We start from the raw sequence: 19567 nt of genomic DNA on the forward strand, positions 1-19567 counted from the left end.
AATAGAAGTGTCTATGAAATGGATGACAATCCAAGAAGCTGGTGTATTGGCTTAGGCTAGTAACCAACAACTCTCCATGCAGGGTCATCCCTAGCATATTAAATGTTAGGGACTGTGGAGAGAAGGGGGGATGGGTTTGGGGTCGAAAATAATCACTAGAGCAGAGAGTACTGCTTCCTTAACCTCCAGTTACGGTACACTATATACCCAACAGGAATGCTCAAAGTGGGAGATCGATAACCCCATATTAGATGACCTTCACTAGTGTCTCTGTCTGACCTAGATAGAGAGGATCTTGAGCAATATATCACAATAGAAGAAATAGCTGAGGCCAATGATGATTTACAACAAGACAAGATCCCCGGTCCAGACAAATGTCTTATTGAATACTGTAGGAAATACAAATCACTCCTTTCCCCTCAACTCCTGAGAGTTTACCAAGAAACTGTGAACCCGGTCAGTTTCCACTTGAACCTCACCATGCCACAATAGAAGTCATCCAAAAGCCTGGACTTCCACCAGAAAGCTGTAACTCATATCACCAGATATCCCTAAGTAATGCAAAAATTAAGGACCTAGCCACAAGTCTACAATGAGTGAGCACCTCTCTGATTTACTCAGACCAACGTGGCTTCATCAACTCTGAAGTACGTCTCACTATATCCGTAGAGTTTGTCATGCTAGTCCAGGCTCGCACACTGCACTAATGCTTCATGGCTTTGAATAAAAGTTTGATTCCCTAGATTGATCCTATCTTTTTATAGTCCTGGCAAGATGGGGTTCGGACCCAGTTTTCTCTTTCCGGCAAGAGTCCTCTTGTTCCTAAGAAAACAAGCTCAACTAGGCTTACTTTGTAGAAAAATAGGCAGTGACTCACAACACTGGGGGCATTCTAACATCATATGCACGTGAGGAATAATCATGGTCTAATGATTACCAGATTATAGTGTCAGGAACTACAAAGATGGCCGATATGACATCATATGGTAGTTCTGAGCACGTCCTCTCGCGAGATCTCGCGAGATTTCGAGCGTTAAGTAGTGCACTTAGTTTTCTTATGAAAATAAAGACCAATAAGGCTTACTTCACAATAAATGTCTGATAATAGTGTCCTTGCCACTAATATATACCAATTGAAGGGACACATGATAAGATTGCCACTATCTAGTATACATCTTAAAGGTGGAGGGATACTTCACTAACAAACCCTCACTAGACTACTTATACTAGCATCTCCTACAGATCGGTGCCTCCCCCAAGTCTCAGATGGGAGCTTGAGGTACCGACGGAAAGGTGAGCAGCTACCACAGAATACTTTTAGCTATACTATTTTGTAAACTTTAGCAAATCACAGGTTTTGAAGATCAGAATGTTGTAAAATTCCTGAATAAGCATACAAAGGAGTTTTAATCTTCCTTAAAGTTTGGTGTCTTAGTCGAGTTTCTGGGTCATTTTGAGGCTTGGTACACTGAGTTTGGGGTGTTTATCTACCTCACATGTTTTGCCTCTAGATATAGGGCATTTGGTTATAGGAACGATTATAGGCAGGGTGTAAAGCGAAAAAATTTCTTTACAGTACTTTGCCACATTCTTTTGTTTTCCCTATATCTTTGTAGTGCGGGGCCTCTTAGTACCTGAGCAGTGTCCAGGTGAGGTGAGGTCTATTGCCCTACCACAAAGGGTAAGCATAAAAATTAATTTTCTGACACACATTATTGGTTGGCTTGGTGACCCACTATGCACATGAGACTGATGCATCGAATACAGTACTAATGATCTAAAGTTTTCCTTCACAGAATTCACAGTAACCATTGTGAATCGGAGGGTTAATGTCCATGGTTGTTACAGGTTGTACCGTTTCTAACCAGTTTTACTACAATTTGTTTTGGTGATGGTGGTGAATTCTGTATTTCACTATTAGGAGTGCAACTATTATACGAGCAGAGGCCCTGACGAATGCCAAGGGATTAAATACCCGTTAGGCAGAAACATGTTGGCCCTTATGTAGACAGATAATTGTCACTGTCTTCTCTTGCACTGTTCTATTTTTTAATTAGGAGGAGTGTCCAGTCCGCAGAATAAAGTATTTAGAAGGAGGACATTCCATCCTATTTTAAATCACTTTCTTGTTCGTTGCACTATTTCTTCTTACTTTACCATCAAAAGATCAGTCATCATGGACGGTTTGTGTATTTGGTGGACCAAATCCTGATACAACAATAAGGTGCGGAGCTGAGCGTCCCACTGATCAGGGGACCAGCCTCATTTCCACATGGGTTTGGCCAAATGATAGGACTGATCATTGAGTCTAATTTGATGGAAACCCTTTACAATCTGTTGTGGATTAATCAGCCATTTTACGAATAATCGATGATGTACCTTTCTCCTCTATGCATGTAGTGTTAGCCTTTTTTCCTTCTTTATCCTTATTAATACGTTATGTGTGCGCGATAAAGATATTTTGAGATCTTGTTGACTCAGTATCGACAGTGTAGCCTCTCAATTTGGCTGTTAGACCCCCTGTGTTTCGTGTGTTATACACCCAAGATGGGGTTTGGACCCAGTTTTCTCTTTCCGGCAAGAGTCCTCTATGTCCACCCCTGAGTCCAAGTAAAAGTGAATGGCTGCTTATCACACTCATGGCACCAGTTAGGGCTCCCCTGCCCCCATCCCAACTCCTATTCACATTTGCATTGGAGCCCCTTGCTACATGGATCAGATGCTGTGCACTTGTGTGGAGATTCTAATGGGAAGGTGACCTTGAGGACGATATCGCCCTTTATGCTGACAATATGTTCCTCTTTGTAGGTCGCCCTCATGAAATGGGTCCCCAAGCTATTTAACATATTGGAGTTACACGACAAGGAATCTGGTATTCATGTAGACTGGTCCAAATTGCTTCTAATCCCCCATCACAGGAGGTGCAGAAGCAGTTTCATGGCAGTCTCGCCTCCGCGTTCTCAGCTTGAACTACCAATGAGCATAAATCTCTCTCACTTTGCTCGCAGGCACGAGAGCATGTCTGTGAAACTGGGTTAAGCTTCTGATTAATCTGCTAGGGGCAGTAGTCCTGTTTAAAATATTAGTCCTGTCAGGTTCCTATACTTTTTGCAACATTTCCCGCTGATAATTCCTAAGAGCATGTTTGAGAAGCTGTGGACCAAAATATGCACTTTCTTTTATAGGGAACTCAACCCCCACGCATTGCATTTGATAAATGCACCCAGTCTACATTTAACGGGTATTAATATCTCGGACCTTCAACTTTATTACTGGGTCTCTAAAATCCTGCTGCTAAATCACTGGCTATATGGATATCCTGTATTTCATACTGAGATTTCCCTCATCAGGCATGACCATGTTTTAGGGCTAATATATGGAGCCCCACACTCCCTGGTGTAACCAAAGTAATTATATTAAGTTGGACGTCTTCCCTTGTGTGGGTACAGTGGGACTAAAAAAAAAACCTGGGAACGCCTCTATGATGTGGTCAATAGCGCAGTACACGTTTGGATGCATTTGCACAATGGCCACAATGGCATCACATTGGAATATTGCTCTTAATAAAACACAATTTAATAAGTACCTACAACTGCGTCATGTGCTGTAATTTCACCGAAACCGCTGAACACTGCCTTTTTTTAAACCAAAGTCGCTCAGGTGGAATCTCACATGCATAAATACGTGATCATAAATGACCCTGATTTGTCCCAAGCAAACTTGGATGGGACCTCTAGATGAGAGCGATTCGAGGAATGCTGAGATTGCCCTCCAAGAATTGGCTATTCCTGTTCAGCTGCGACTTATACAACTGAAACCTATGGGGAACCTTCCCTCGCCCACGTGTTTTCAGTGAAACGAAACAGATAGTGATTGCTTTGATATTGTTTGGAAATGACCGTTCATAAGACAATACTGGTCCAATATTCTCTCAGCTCTCTCTGTGGTTATATGGAGACATGTTGACATTTCACCCTGTGTTGCTATATTAAGGACTTCAGAAAATCTGAGAGGTGGTAAAGGAGATCGCAACCTGGTTAGTTTGGGGACTATCTTGGCCAAAGAGATACTCCAGCCTTGGAAAGCTCCGGGTCCACCACCTGTTGGTTGGTTGAAAGCTATGGATAGTTGTGCCAAACCGGAAGAGTATTCACCCTGGGTTGTTGATTTATTCAGTTCTATGATTGTATTCTGAGTAACAGAGCTTTTGGTTGCCTAACTTGTTTCCTAAATTTATCAACAAAACTTTAAAACCCGTGTAGGGCTGTATTTTGATGTGACTGTTTTCAGTATGGTTGTAAAGGTACCCACAGAGATTAACCAATGAAAGAGTTTGCTTAGGAGTACCCATTCATTGGTTGTATCGATCAGAAGAATAGCAACTAATATATACTGATTTCAGTTTGGGATTATTTTTGGGTGTTTGAATAGCAATTTAGAATAAGAGTAGATATCTTTAAAAGACTTACAATAAAATGTAATCTAATTGAATTTGTAATTGAGTTTATATTTATATATACTATGATATTACTGTAACAAAATTTTACCAGAATGCAGTAAAGACGAAGAATTTTGGTAGTTTTAGCCTTGATAACCCATTGCCCTCTAGGTTCAGTTTTGTCGTGTTGAGCTGCTTTTGTTAATAAATTGCTTTGCTTCGTGGAGTATTTTTTAATTTAATAGTTCTTTTCTGTCTGACCTTCTTTTTGTTCCATGGTTCTCCCTCCTTCTGTATTTCTCTTTTATCCAGTATTATGGGTGTCTTTCATAGATTCACATGCCTGAATCATTCCCCGTCGTCGAGATGGGAGCCCCGGTAATAGAAAAGTAATGTCCTATAGACATACATAGAGAAAAATAGGCCTAAGGGCCTTGCCTTAGTAGCCTATCTATGTCCTTTTGTGAAAAGGACCAAATTTCCAAAGGTAGCCAATCAGCTACCACCTCCCTCTAGAACCTTCCTGCCAGGAGCCTCAGTCTCTCAGATTTTCTACCGCACGTTGTGCTAGGGAGTCCCCACCTGAGCTCTCCTCAGGTTTCTTCAAATTCTTTACTTTCTTCACATAAACTTGGATTCTACTTCAAATATGGCTGAACAACAGAAAAGAGGACTATTCAGAGCTTGTTCTTCTTGTGGCAAGAAGAGACTGCACGTCGACGACAAGCATGAGACTTGCCTCTACTGCCTCTACCCTGACCACACAGTAAAGGACTGCAGGGTATGTAGAACATTCTCTACCAAAACCCTTAAGGATAGAGAAGGCAGACTGCTCCTCTGGCTAAACAGACTAAAAACCAGAGATGTTGAGGTGCTCTCCTCGGAGGGCAGTGAAATGGCTTCAGTTTCCTCAAAACTGTCCTTAAAAAGGCCAAGGGAGGCTTCCCCTGGCCATCCAGACGTCCCTCACAAAAAGACTACTTCAAAGTCTTCTGAGGCAAGATCTGATACGTCTGTGAAGGATGCTGCAACCTTCAGAAAGCCATCGCAGTCCTCGTCGTCTACTTCGATGACATTATCTTCAAGAAAAACTAACTATGTTTCCACATCGACGACGACGATCTCGACGACGGTGGCATCGTCAGCCTTGACTTCAACGACGACGACCACCCACTCGTCGACGACGGGTAAGCCAATATCGTCGATTGTACTTATTAAAAAACAGCAATCGTTTGTCAAAACTCCGTCGTCATCTCCGTCGACGTTGACAAAACAGAAAACACCGACATCGTCGACGAGAATTCAGTCGACGTCCACCGCATCGTCGACGAAGACACCGACGACGGTAGGAGCACCGCCGACGACAACTACACCGTCGACGGCTACTACGACGCCGACGACAAAACTGCCGTCGACGTCCACGACGACGGCGAAGGCACCGTCGACGACCGCATCGACGACGGCGAAGGCACCGTCGACGCCAACTCCGTCGACGGCGAAGGCACCGTCGACGGCTACTCCGTCGACGACCGCCTCGTCGACGACAGCTTCATCGGCGAAGGGACACTCGACGCTTGAAAAGCGATCGACGGCGATACCGTCGACGACCTCGTCGACGACCTCGTCGACGACGACATCATCGACGCCATGGAAAAAAGCGGAGTTAATTCCATCAAAAAAGGTCACCAAACTCCCTATTACGCCCGAATTAACATCACCCAGTAGGGTTCAATCACTGCTTCCTTCTCACATACTTCAAGCTGACGAATCAGATGATGACCACTTCGAACAAGCTACTAGCCCGTCAGATCTCAACGTCAAATGCCAGAGTACTGACGATGACGGAGATGATGTTATATTTACGGAAGAAACTATTCAGGCTCAGGTACATACTCAAGTCACTCCAATGATCGTATTACCGGCCGAGATAGTTCAGGATCTTCAATTCCTGATCACAGACTATAAAAAGAGATTCCCAGAATCGTCAGCGACACCATCACATGGCAATTCTCAAGAATCTTCCACACAGCAAAGATCACCAAGGGCAAGACCAACGCCTTTGGTTATTCCTCAAGATACTGAACAGGTTCACAACATACAATCCTCTGATGATGACGACGAACCTCCTGAGGAAGGTGAGGTTAGAGATGACCTCTCTCAAAACAGAGATGATGAGGATTACGTTGCTCATTCTCCGGCCACACCGGAACCCAGCACATCAGACTCTCCACCAGTGGATATCGGTGGATTCCACAATTTAATAGAGAGAGCGGCCACCAGATTTCACATGGCAATGGAAACAAAAGTAACAGATTGTTTCTTGTATGACTTCAAAGACCCCATAAGAAAGGAGGCACGATCCATTCCCATAATAGAACATATCTGGGAACAGGGGCTACAACTCATGCAAACACCTGCATCTGTTTCAATAGTGGTCCCTAGACTGGACAAAAAATATAGGGCTCCGTCAACGGCAGCCACTTGTTTTAATTCACATCCAAAACCTGATTCGGTCGTCACTCAAGCCGCCCAGAAGAACTCCAGAAACCCATCCTCGCCACTCTCAGCACCACCAGACAAGGAGGGCAGGAAATTGGATGGCATAGGCAAACGCTTCTCCACAACGTCAGCCATGACGGTCAAAGTGGCCAACGCCATTGCTCTGCTGGGCAGATACAATAGGCAACTATGGGAAGATATTGCTCCATATCTCACGCACGTGCCTGATGACTTGAAAAATGAGGTCCAGGCACTCCTTCATGAAGGTCAAATATCGGCATCAGAAATCATAGACTCAGCTGTCGATGTCGCCATGACAGGCTTCAGACAGCTTGCAGGTGCCGCAGTTTTGCGCAGGCAAGGTTGGCTCAAAGCGACGTCCTTCAGACAGGAAGTACAAACCAAAGTTGTAGATATGCCCTATGACGGACAACTACTATTTGGAGCTAAAATAGATGAAGCCTTGCAGACGATAAAGAAAGACACCGATACTGCAAGGGCTCTCGGAACTTTACAATTCAGGAACCAGTCCTTTCGAGGGCACAGAGGACGAGGACAATCCACGTACAGAGGATCTTATCAAGGCAAATCCACATATAATCAAAATCGCTCCCAATATCCACAGCGGCAGCAACAACAAAGTCGTCAGACCCCCTACGGGAGACCGAACTTCAGAGGCAAATCGCAAAAGAAAACGGCTGGCGGAAGACAATGACCAATTCCCGCAGCCAGTCCCCCCACCGTCCGGTCCGCTCAAAATTGGTGGCAAGCTAACACATTTCCTCCAAAATTGGAAAAGGATTACGACGGATCGGTGGGTACTACAATTGATTCAACACGGTCACACCTTGGAATTCAACTCCATCCCACCGTTCACCCCTCCTCACAAACATCATCACAGACACCTTCGTCTGTTACTGCAGGAAATCTCTTCCATGATAAAAAAGGGAGCAATAGAGCGAGTCCCATCAGCTCAAAAGGGAAAGGGATTTTATTCCCGCTTCTTTTTAATCCAACAGAAAAAGAAGAAATGGAGGCCCATTCTACATCTCAGGGCACTCAATGCCTTCCTGAAAAGCCAATCGTTTCGTATGGTGACTATCCAGGAAATCTTAGGCTCCCTGGAGGAAGGAGACTTTATGACATCTTTGGACCTGCAAGATGCATATTACCATGTCCCAATACACAAACGACACAAAAAATTCCTACGATTCGAAGTAGCAGGTCTCCATTACCAATTTTGTGTCCTCCCATTTGGCCTCAAATCAGCACCTCGCATTTTTACAAAGTGCCTGGCTCCTGTGGCAGCTTACCTGAGACAACAGAATCACCAGGTCTTCCCCTACCTAGACGACTGGCTGGTGAAAGCACCGTCTCTCACGGACGCACAGCTGTCTTCCAACGCCTGTCTCAACATTTTCCGGAACCTGGGTTTGACTCTCAACTTCGAAAAATCTACTTTACAACCCACCAGGATAATAACATTTCTGGGGGCCACTATAAACACCATTTCCTCCAAAGCTTTCCCATCTCTGGAAAGAAAAAACAAACTGATGACTCTAGCTACCGCGATATCTTCAAAACCAACCATCAAAGTAAGGATTTTCAAATCTCTTCTAGGGATGATGTCTTCCTGCATTCTACTCATCCCTCACTGTCGGCTCAGAATGCGCCCCCTTCAGGAGGCCCTGACCAAACAGTGGACCCAATGTACAGATTCCTTCGAGGATCACATAGTCGTCACTCGACAGATATCCGAGACGCTGGGCTGGTGGATGAAGCACAAGAACCTATCCAAAGGTCTCACGTTCTTGTTACCAGAAACTCCACACGTCATAACGACGGACGCTTCTCTCGAAGGCTGGGGTGCAGTCCTTCAAGACTTACAAATCAGCGGCAGATGGTCGGAGCAAGAGAAGGCTCTGCATATCAACCTCCTAGAACTACGTGCAGTCCTTCACTCCCTACAGGCATTCCTCCCTCGCATCAAAAATTCTGCAGTGCTAGTGAGGACAGACAACACGACCACAATGCACTACTTAAACAAGCAGGGAGGGACACGCTCGCTGACGCTGTCTCGCGAATCACAAAAAATTTGGAGCTGGCTACTGCTCAACAACATCACATTAACATCGGAGTATGTCCCAGGAAAAGACAACGTCATAGCAGACGCTCTCAGCAGACAGAGGTCAATGTCCCACGAATGGGAACTGAACCAGCAAGTTCTAGACAACATCTTCTCGGCATGGGGAACACCTCAAATAGACCTCTTTGCCACCGAGGAGAACAAAAAATGCCAAAGCTTCGCAAGTTGGCATCCCCAACAGGGGTCATTAGGAAATGCATTTTCCATCGCATGGCGCAACGTGTTTGCGTACGCGTTTCCGCCATTTCCCCTGATCAGCAGAGTCATCCGGAAGATGAAAATGGAGCATTGCACATTGATTCTCATGGCCCCATACTGGCCGAGACAACATTGGTTCGCGGACCTCCGACGCCTCTCAGTCCGTCCATCAATCCAACTGCCTCAACATCCTTCTCTACTCTCGATGTCCAAAGGCCAGATACTCCACCCGAATCTGACATCTCTCAGATTATCGGCTTGGCTCCTGAGTACCGAGAATTCTGTCACCTAAGCATCCCGCAGGAGTGCAAAGAAGTCCTAGCTAAAGCAAGAGCAGTTAGCACGAACAAAACTTATTCCTTGAAATGGAAGCGCTTTTGTATTTGGTGTAAAGACAACAATATACACCCTTTTAGAATCACTCCAGAGCAGATACTGCCTTATCTCCTGCATCTGGCCCAAACAGGTCTGGCGCATGCTTCCATCAGGGTACACCTGGCAGCAATCTCTCGCTTCACCAGGTCTTCAAAAGGCCCTTCACTATGGTCCAACAGACTGATAAAACAGTTCCTTAAAGGGCTTTACAGATCTTTCCCTAGACCAAGACGAATACCACCAACGTGGCATCTGAATATTGTACTCAATCAGTTAATGAAACATCCATTTGAACCTATCCATAGGGCTGAACTCAAATACGTTTCCTGGAAAACTGCACTTCTTTTAGCTCTAACATCAGCCAGAAGAGTCAGTGAGTTGCAAGCTCTTTCGATACAGGATCCTTTCTTGCAATTTAGAGAAGACAGAGTCATCTTAAGAACCAACCCACGTTTCATTCCTAAAGTCCCCTCGGACTTCCATCTCAATGAACCGCTTGTGCTTCGCTCATTCTTCCCGAACCCAGGCACAGTGGCGGAAAGATCTCTTCACTCTTTGGACATTAAGAGATGTCTAAAATTTTACCTGGACAAAACGAAAGCTTTCAGAAAGACCAAACAACTTTTCGTTGCCCTCAGCAGGCCGAGAAAAGGCATGCCACTCTCCAAACAATCCATTTCCAGATGGATATCGGCAACAATTGCATTTTGTCATGACAAAGCCGGACGTCCATTACATTCCTCAGTCCGAGCACATTCCACGAGAGCTGTGTCCACATCGGCAGCACTATTCGCTGGTGTACCGATTCTGGATATCTGCAGAGCGGCCACCTGGAAATCGCCGCACACCTTTACCAGACACTACTGCCTGGACACGGAACTGATGCAGGATGCAGCTGTGGGCCAAGCTGTACTTCGCCATCTCTTCCAGTAAGATGAGCCTTCCTACTTCCCACCGTCCTGCAATGGTATGCACATTTATTTACTTTACTCTCTATATTACTGATGGTATCTAGTCACATGATATGTATTATCTCAGACTGTTATATTCCATCGCATATGTGCATAATGTATTGCTTGCTATTCTGATTCAGGCATGTGAATCTATGAAAGACACCCATAATACTGGATAAGAAATGCGTTACTTACCTGTAACAGCAGTTATCCAGTATTGGTGTCTTTCATAGATTCACATGCAACCCTCCCACCTCCCCAGGAAGGACTCATCTCTCACTACAGAGCATATCTTACGTCTACCTAGCTTGGTGCGTACGAAAATCTGAGAGACTGAGGCTCCTGGCAGGAAGGTTCTAGAGGGAGGTGGTAGCTGATTGGCTACCTTTGGAAATTTGGTCCTTTTCACAAAAGGACATAGATAGGCTACTAAGGCAAGGCCCTTAGGCCTATTTTTCTCTATGTATGTCTATAGGACATTACTTTTCTATTACCGGGGCTCCCATCTCGACGACGGGGAATGATTCAGGCATGTGAATCTATGAAAGACACCAATACTGGATAACTGCTGTTACAGGTAAGTAACGCATTTCTTATCCATTTTGAAACTGTGTTAATAAAGCACTACTGTATACCATGTTTTCTTCTTTTCTGTGTATTGTCTTTTGGTCCAACTTCCTCCACACAATTTCTTTCTCTTAAGCTATTTTTACTACTTCTGTTACTGTCTTTCTCCTGCATCACATTTATCTCATTATCCGTGTGTTCCACGTTTTTTTACATTTGGTACACAATTGTTTTTTTTTTCTTTCGAACGTAAAAATGGAAACAAGAATTTATCCATTTCATTTTTTTGTTTAAATAGTTTTTTATTCGTTTTTAATGAACAGAGTAGACCTTCATTTCAGTTATTCAATTGTTTAGGCTACATCCACTCTTTTTGTTACATATAGGTTCTGCTTTCCATGGAGTTAATTTGCGTATAATACTCACGTTGTACATATTAAACATTCTGTCATTATAACTCATTGTGCGCAGCTCATTTAGCCCTATCCTTTCTGTCAGTTGGGAGTAAACTATTGGAGTGTTTTATAGGTATTATACTAGTGTGTGGGCTGTGGGTCTGTCTGCCAACTCGGGAGGTGGGCAATAACGTTCGGGAAAACTTGAACAAAACTAGGCAAATAGTATTCTTTTTAACTGAAACTAGAGCAACCCATCCCGTTCCCCAATTAGATACGCGCCTCCTTGTCGTGGTCTCTAAGTACATGGTGCCAGGTCCGCATCAGGTGGTATCTGATTGTGATTTTACTGGTGTATCCTCTATTCTGCACTTTGGATATAAATGTGCTTCTAGTTTGCGCTGTGTAGTGGTCATGAGTGCCAATATGTCATCAGTGTTGATGTCTTGTCTCTGCAAGTCACACAAGATAGTGTCCCAGTATGTTGCAATTGGGATTTTGCGTAGGCCTAATGTGTACTCCCTGTGCAGTGCAACATTTTCCGCTTTAGCCCAAATCTGTAGGGAGAGTTTCCAAGCCAGCGCCCTAGGGGGCTCAGGGAATTTCCATCTTTTGGTAATCAATCGTTTCACCACTACCAGCCCCAGAGCGATAAAGCGAGAGGTCACTCTTTGAATTTTGCTCCTGCAATAAATGTGTGGGATGCACGTCTCACACTCCAGGGGTACCTCGCGTTCCATGCGGTGAGTCAGGGCATCAGTTACTTCCTTCCAGTATTCTCCAATCGTGAACAGCTCCACAGCATGTGCAGTAGGTCCTCGTGTATGGTATAGCATTGCGGGCACCCTGCATATGCGCAGCTGACGTATTTATTAGCTTTGGCCGGGTTAAGATATGCTTTTTGTGTTATGTAGTATTGTATTAGTTGAAAGCGCATGTTCCACGTTACACTAATAGGACCTTCTAGTACAGTGGTCCACTCAGCATCTGTGAAGAATTTGTGCATTTAATGAAACTGTATGTTGTTCATTTGCTTGGTTGCTGGATTGCTGAAGTCTGTGTGCTAATACCAAGCAATGTCTGTTCTCTCACAGTTGGTCATGGAGTACTGCTTGGGGTCCGCTTCAGATTTGTTGGAAGGTAAGTAATAAAATGTTTCACCTTATGGAGGGCAAATTGTTTTTTCTGCATTGTCTCCATGTTTTACCTCTCCACTTTGCTCTAATCATTCATTTCAGTTTGTGATTGGGGGGCAAAAGTCAGATTATTAAATCCCTTGCTGTACGATTCATTAAAAAGACATCAACCACATCTAAATTAACAGGGATACATTTAGAGCCCTACCTAGGAGCATCTTGTCTATCTCCTTAAGTGACCTTCCAGTTGATAAGTGTAAGGCACAGATAAGAGCGGCCAACACACAACACTGGTGAACACCCCATGCCAAATCAAAGCTATCATCGCTTTCACCCACGGCCCAAATCTGACTTTATAGGTTAAATTCAGTGGAGACAACTCAGGACTTCAATATTTATCGGTTCAGACTCATAGTGCTTAAACTTGACCAAAACTTTGACCTTCTCAATCAGATGCCTAAGGTACACCAGAGAAAGCTTCAATGTAATTATATAATTATTATAACCCCGTTTAAAGCAATGATATATTTACAACATATCAGATGAAGATTAGCACATTTTCCTGAAGTATCTAAAAGCACAGTATCTAAAGTTATGCTGACGTTTGTTCAAAATTCCATTTGAAGCCGACCCATGCAAGGATTCAAACCCTTATAGTTCTACCCACTACTTTGACAATGGAATCTTTGGAGGAGATGGGATGTTTCCAGTTGCCCTGTCTCCTTTGTTATAGATGGCCCAATGACTGATTTAGTTCAGAAACATAAATACTTGCTCAATTTAAAGCATTTACCAGCAAGGTATCCCACAACTCCATATTGTATTTTAAAAGACCCATTGGGACTTTAGGGCCTTTCCTGGTGGGATATTATTCTGGGCTGCAATGGTGCCATTGAGGTGAAATCTGAGCTGCTCCACATCCTAAGTTTAAGGCTATAAATGCACTTAGTGATTGGCCCACAACTATGCAGTAATATGTACTTGCATCCTACATTCAGCAGTACCCCTTGGAATGTATTCCTGGTAATTACCCTCCAAAGAATAGCAGCGTATTTGCAGCCCAGACTGCACATAACTCTCCCGTGCCTTATCCTGAAAAGTAACTGCAAACACAACAATGATGGACAGAATGTGGATCAATGTCACACATTCACCCCAGTCCAAAGATCTGGGCCCAAATCCATCGTTTTTCCACTCCACACCACCCTGGGTTAGACAATGGCGATATGCAAATCAGCGCTGACCCTGTGCCCCATGGGAACAGTCCAGTCCGAACTACAAAAGCCATGTCCTTCCCAGAACGGAAACAAGCATCCGAGGACCGGCCCGGTTTCGAGGTAACACCTCTCTTCAGCCCGGCTAGCTTGATATGCTCAGACGTGAGTCCCAGGCACTCCACACCACTGGAGTCAAGCTATCCAGGCTGATGAAGGCTGATAGCCAGAAACCGGTCCTTGGATGCTTGATTCCGGTCTGGGAAAGACATGGCTTGGTAGTTCGGACGGGACTGTTCCCATGAGGCACAGGGTCAGAGCTGATTTGCATATAGCCAGTGTCTAACCCAGGGTGGTGTGGAGTGCAAAAAAACGATGGATTTAGGCCCAGATCATTGTACTGGGGTTAATGTATGACATTGTTCTACATTCTGTCCATCAACTGTGTTTTTTGCAATTTTCACCCCGAGTGGGCTGGGTATGCTCAGACGTGAGTCCCAGGCACTCCACACCACTGGAGTCAAGCTATCCAGGCTGATGAAGGCTGATAGCCAGAAACCGGTCCTTGGATGCTTGATTCCGGTCTGGGAAAGACATGGCTTGGTAGTTCGGACTGGACTGTTCCCATGAGGCACAGGGTCAGAGCTGATTTGCATATAGCCAGTGTCTAACCCAGGGTGGTGTGGAGTGCAAAAAAACGATGGATTTAGGCCCAGATCATTGTACTGGGGTGAATGTATGACATTGTTCTACATTCTGTCCATCAACTGTGTTTTTTGCAATTTTCACCCCGAGTGGGCTGGGTATGCTCAGACGTGAGTCCCAGGCACTCCACACCACTGGAGTCAAGCTATCCAGGCTGATGAAGGCTGATAGCCAGAAACCGGTCCTTGGATGCTTGATTCCGGTCTGGGAAAGACATGGCTTGGTAGTTCGGACTGGACTGTTCCCATGAGGCACAGGGTCAGAGCTGATTTGCATATAGCCAGTGTCTAACCCAGGGTGGTGTGGAGTGCACAAAAACGATGGATTTAGGCCCAGATCATTGTACTGGGGTGAATGTATGACATTGTTCTACATTCTGTCCATCAACTGTGTTTTTTGCAATTTTCACCCCGAGTGGGCTGGGTATGCTCAGACGTGAGTCCCAGGCACTCCACACCACTGGAGTCAAGCTATCCAGGCTGATGAAGGCTGATAGCCAGAAACCGGTCCTTGGATGCTTGATTCCGGTCTGGGAAAGACATGGCTTGGTAGTTCGGACTGGACTGTTCCCATGAGGCACAGGGTCAGAGCTGATTTGCATATAGCCAGTGTCTAACCCAGGGTGGTGTGGAGTGCAAAAAAACGATGGATTTAGGCCCAGATCATTGTACTGGGGTGAATGTATGACATTGTTCTACATTCTGTCCATCAACTGTGTTTTTTGCAATTTTCACCCCGAGTGGGCTAGGTATGCTCAGACGTGAGTCCCAGGCACTCCACACCACTGGAGTCAAGCTATCCAGGCTGATGAAGGCTGATAGCCAGAAACCGGTCCTTGGATGCTTGATTCCGGTCTGGGAAAGACATGGCTTGGTAGTTCGGACTGGACTGTTCCCATGAGGCACAGGGTCAGAGCTGATTTGCATATAGCCAGTGTCTAACCCAAGGTGGTGTGGAGTGCAAAAAAACGATGGATTTAGGCCCAGATCATTGTACTGGGGTGAATGTATGACATTGTTCTACATTCTGTCCATCAACTGTGTTTTTTGCAATTTTCACCCCGAGTGGGCTGGGTATGCTCAGACGTGAGTCCCAGGCACTCCACACCACTGGAGTCAAGCTATCCAGGCTGATGAAGGCTGATAGCCAGAAACCGGTCCTTGGATGCTTGATTCCGGTCTGGGAAAGACATGGCTTGGTAGTTCGGACGGGACTGTTCCCATGAGGCACAGGGTCAGAGCTGATTTGCATATAGCCAGTGTCTAACCCAGGGTGGTGTGGAGTGCAAAAAAACGATGGATTTAGGCCCAGATCATTGTACTGGGGTGAATGTATGACATTGTTCTACATTCTGTCCATCAACTGTGTTTTTTGCAATTTTCACCCCGAGTGGGCTGGGTATGCTCAGACGTGAGTCCCAGGCACTCCACACCACTGGAGTCAAGCTATCCAGGCTGATGAAGGCTGATAGCCAGAAACCGGTCCTTGGATGCTTGATTCAGGTCTGGGAAAGACATGGCTTGGTAGTTCGGACTGGACTGTTCCCATGAGGCACAGGGTCAGAGCTGATTTGCATATAGCCAGTGTCTAACCCAGGGTGGTGTGGAGTGCAAAAAAACGATGGATTTAGGCCCAGATCATTGTACTGGGGTGAATGTATGACATTGTTCTACATTCTGTCCATCAACTGTGTTTTTTGCAATTATCCTGAAAAGTAAGCTTACGTTGTTTAATTGGTTTTTTATGAAAAACTCTGCATTGTCCACTATTACTTAAGTACGACCTGCAAAGTGCACTTTGCGAGTCCGTAAGATATCTCCAACTCCAGTGTGACTTGTCCATGCGAGCTGCATTTTTCAAAGGCTGTGAACTTGTCAGTCACAGGCTTTGAAACTGCAAAAATAGTGAAACGGATAACAAATCAAAATAGTACAGCCATACTGACGCAGACCTGCTTTGCCTCCTCTGCTTCAACCTGAAGGCAAGACTAAGTATGCATCTGAGTCCTCAACCACAGCACCCTATGTTAGTCGAGTAATGGTACCATCACTCACTTTTTTCGTAGCACCTTCATCGTGGTCTGCAGCACTGCATAATATTCCACTACGGAGCACCTGGAATTAACAAAAGCAAAAACATTTTTTGATATTGTAGTAGTCTGAACTGTACTTTTACTCAGGATGGACTAAATACTAAAACTAGCCCTATACATGTTTTGTTACTAGCCCCACTTGGACCCATCTACTCGAGTTCACCATATAGTGCTTCTTGTGTCTTCTAGGGGTGGGCGTAATTTGCGTAATCACGTTACGCAAATCTCTGCGAAACGGTAAAAAAACCACGCAGAAATTCCACGAACACGCGGAATTGTTTGTTCGCGATGCTTTTTTACTGTTCGCAATCACTGTTTGCGTGCTCGGGGGGAAATAACTCATGAACATGCATTTTGTGAACGCGAACAAGCAAAAAGTTTCGCGAAGTCGCGGAATGCAGAATTGTGGGCAATTTTGCATTCTCCGCCGAATGCGAAATTACCCAAATTTCGCAAATTCCGCAAACGGAACGGAATTTACCGCCCAGGCCTAGTGTCTTCACTGGATTGCCAAACATTCAAAAGGTTTTGGGTGGAATGCTTTCATATAGTCTAAATTACTGGCATTCACTCTGGATAACATTCCAGGCCATAATTGGTTTGCCACCGTACCACTCTAGACTGAGATGGACTGGAATGCAGCCATGAGAAATCACCAGTGAATGAGATTAATTGAAGCGTTCCACACATAACGTTTTTGTATTCCTGTTACCCTGAAACTGACGGGTATACCCAGGGGTGGGTCCTCTGCTCTCTAAACCACTTAAACTAAGCTGCACCCTACTGATGAATCCCGAATAAGAAAAAACTGGCCTGAAGTTGCTTGTGCATCCATTCAGAGGAGACTTTTCTGGTAGTTTATGCTTGTCTGTTCTTGTTGGAGCAGGACTAAGACTGACTTGCATACATGGCTGGGTCCTGTCTGAGGTGGCACAGAGGGCTAAAAGAATGGTGCACAGGAATGCAACATGATTAATTACCAATGGCTGGGATATATTCAGACATTACACCCATCATGTTTTAGGCTTCCTTTGTAGTGTGTTGACTGCACTCATTAACTGTATGTGGGCTTAGATGATATGTAGCACATGTTCCCTTTTTTGTTTTGTTTTAAGCCACCAGCATTCCATTTTTCTCTGATAGCACAGCTTTCCCCTAACCCACTGTAATAGCCACATTTCTGGAACTGAGATCTTCGATCAGCTTTTTTTAAATAGCTAAATTGTGGTCCATAGATTAGCCAAAAAGAGTCTCTGTCCTTTGATATTCCACAGAATAGTATTTTTCTAATGTCTCCTGGGCTTAGCGTTATCATTTTAAACAAGCACTAATTTATAGCAGACTACGGGTGACTTTCTTTGCGTCTCCTTTTTCCACAGTACACAAGAAGCCACTCCAAGAAGTGGAGATTGCTGCCATTACCCATGGTGCCTTGCAGGGGCTGGCCTACCTGCATTCCCATAACATGATTCACAGGTAAACATGAAGTTTTCTGCTTTTTCCATGATTTGACTGAAAACTATTTCGACTGGCTGAATAAATGATTTACCAATCTGTGCTGTTTGCAGACCAACCATTCAGGTGGCCAGGCTGTTACTATGCAGGCTCAGAAAAATGATATACTTCAGTCTACTGGTGTATAGACTCACCCTTTTCTTCCTTGGGCATAGTGTGTTTCAATATTCTACTCTTTCAGTACTGTATAACTGAAAGCCCCAATTGAGCTGCATGAAAAATTGGAAAAGGGAGCGATCTGACTAAAAGTGTACAGGGTAGCGTGGGACATTATTCTCTGTTAGTCAAACAAGGTGGCTGATTGATATGCAATTCAATGCAAATCCATAGGACGCGGAGTCTTTGGAGCAGATGGTGCTAGGTGGAAGTCTTTTACTCTTGCAGTCCTGGCTCAATTTTTGGCTGGACTTGGTTCATTGTTTTGAATTTCAGGCATCTTCTGAAAAAATAATAAAGAAGAAGAAAAGTTGCTGTTTTTTTGTGAACAATGAAACCAAATCCCCATTTTACACACACTTTGAGCAGCTCTTCTTGGGCACTAGGTTCAATATTCAGACTCTTTAGGGCTGCATCCTCCTAGACCCATTGCACCATCCAACAGACAGATGGATACTTCTAATCATAGATTATTCATCTTTTGCATATCCAACTGCATTTTTAAAAACATAATTGTCTTCCATAATCCAACAGGTAGCACCATCAGTCTCCACAGTGGCTATGCAGAGCTGCATAAAGGCAAAACCTCTGGCACGCACATGAGTGCTTTTCTTTTTGCCCCCTTGGACACAGATTCAGATCTTCGCTATCAACTTCTTTCAGCTTTTACACGGAATGAAATTTCCAGAAATAAAACTCTGTGCTAGGGAAATGGCTCACTCCGAGACCACTACCTTTAAGTCAGGCCGTGACTGTAGGAAGCAGAAGTTGGTCAAGTATTTGAAAACGTTTGCCTGTGGTGTTTTTAATTCTGATCATGATTCGAAGTCATGTGACAAATGCTTCTGTTGCACCAATAGGCAATTATGAATCAAGAGGTCAAACTGTATCAGAAAGGGAAAAAGTGGAGCAAAATGCATCCTAAACAATGGACCCCCCCCAGCTGCAAATCACGAGGCTGATCCTGCACAAAGTCCCGTTGGTGCTCCAACTCTTCGTCAAAATCCCAGGTGTGCAAAAATGTCTCGTCTTTGCCTCACGACTCCCTCAAAGTTAAGCAATGCATTAACAATCCAAAGTACCAGCTACACGCCCATTGTGAAGTTGGTCCTGATGTGCCCCAATTTTCCTGGACTGTTGCCAACCCAGCATCAGATAGAAATCTCCAGAGAGGCCAT

At 44.6% G+C, this 19567-nt stretch overlaps 1 protein-coding gene across 5 annotated transcripts in view; it reads left to right on the forward strand.

The window, feature by feature from the left end:
• Positions 1–19567, forward strand: part of TAOK3 (TAO kinase 3) — a 1265547-nt gene that overhangs the window by 424301 nt on the left and 821679 nt on the right. For all 5 annotated transcript variants that reach the window (XM_078667094.1, XM_078667097.1, XM_078667098.1 and 2 more), the window contains 2 exons: positions 12666–12711; positions 18098–18194. In XM_078667094.1, coding sequence (XP_078523220.1) covers positions 12666–12711; positions 18098–18194 — 143 coding nt within the window. The remainder of the gene's footprint in view (positions 1–12665; positions 12712–18097; positions 18195–19567) is intronic.

The sequence above is a fragment of the Lissotriton helveticus genome, chromosome 11 (genome assembly GCF_964261635.1).
Source record: "Lissotriton helveticus chromosome 11, aLisHel1.1, whole genome shotgun sequence".
NCBI lineage: Eukaryota > Metazoa > Chordata > Amphibia > Caudata > Salamandridae > Lissotriton > Lissotriton helveticus.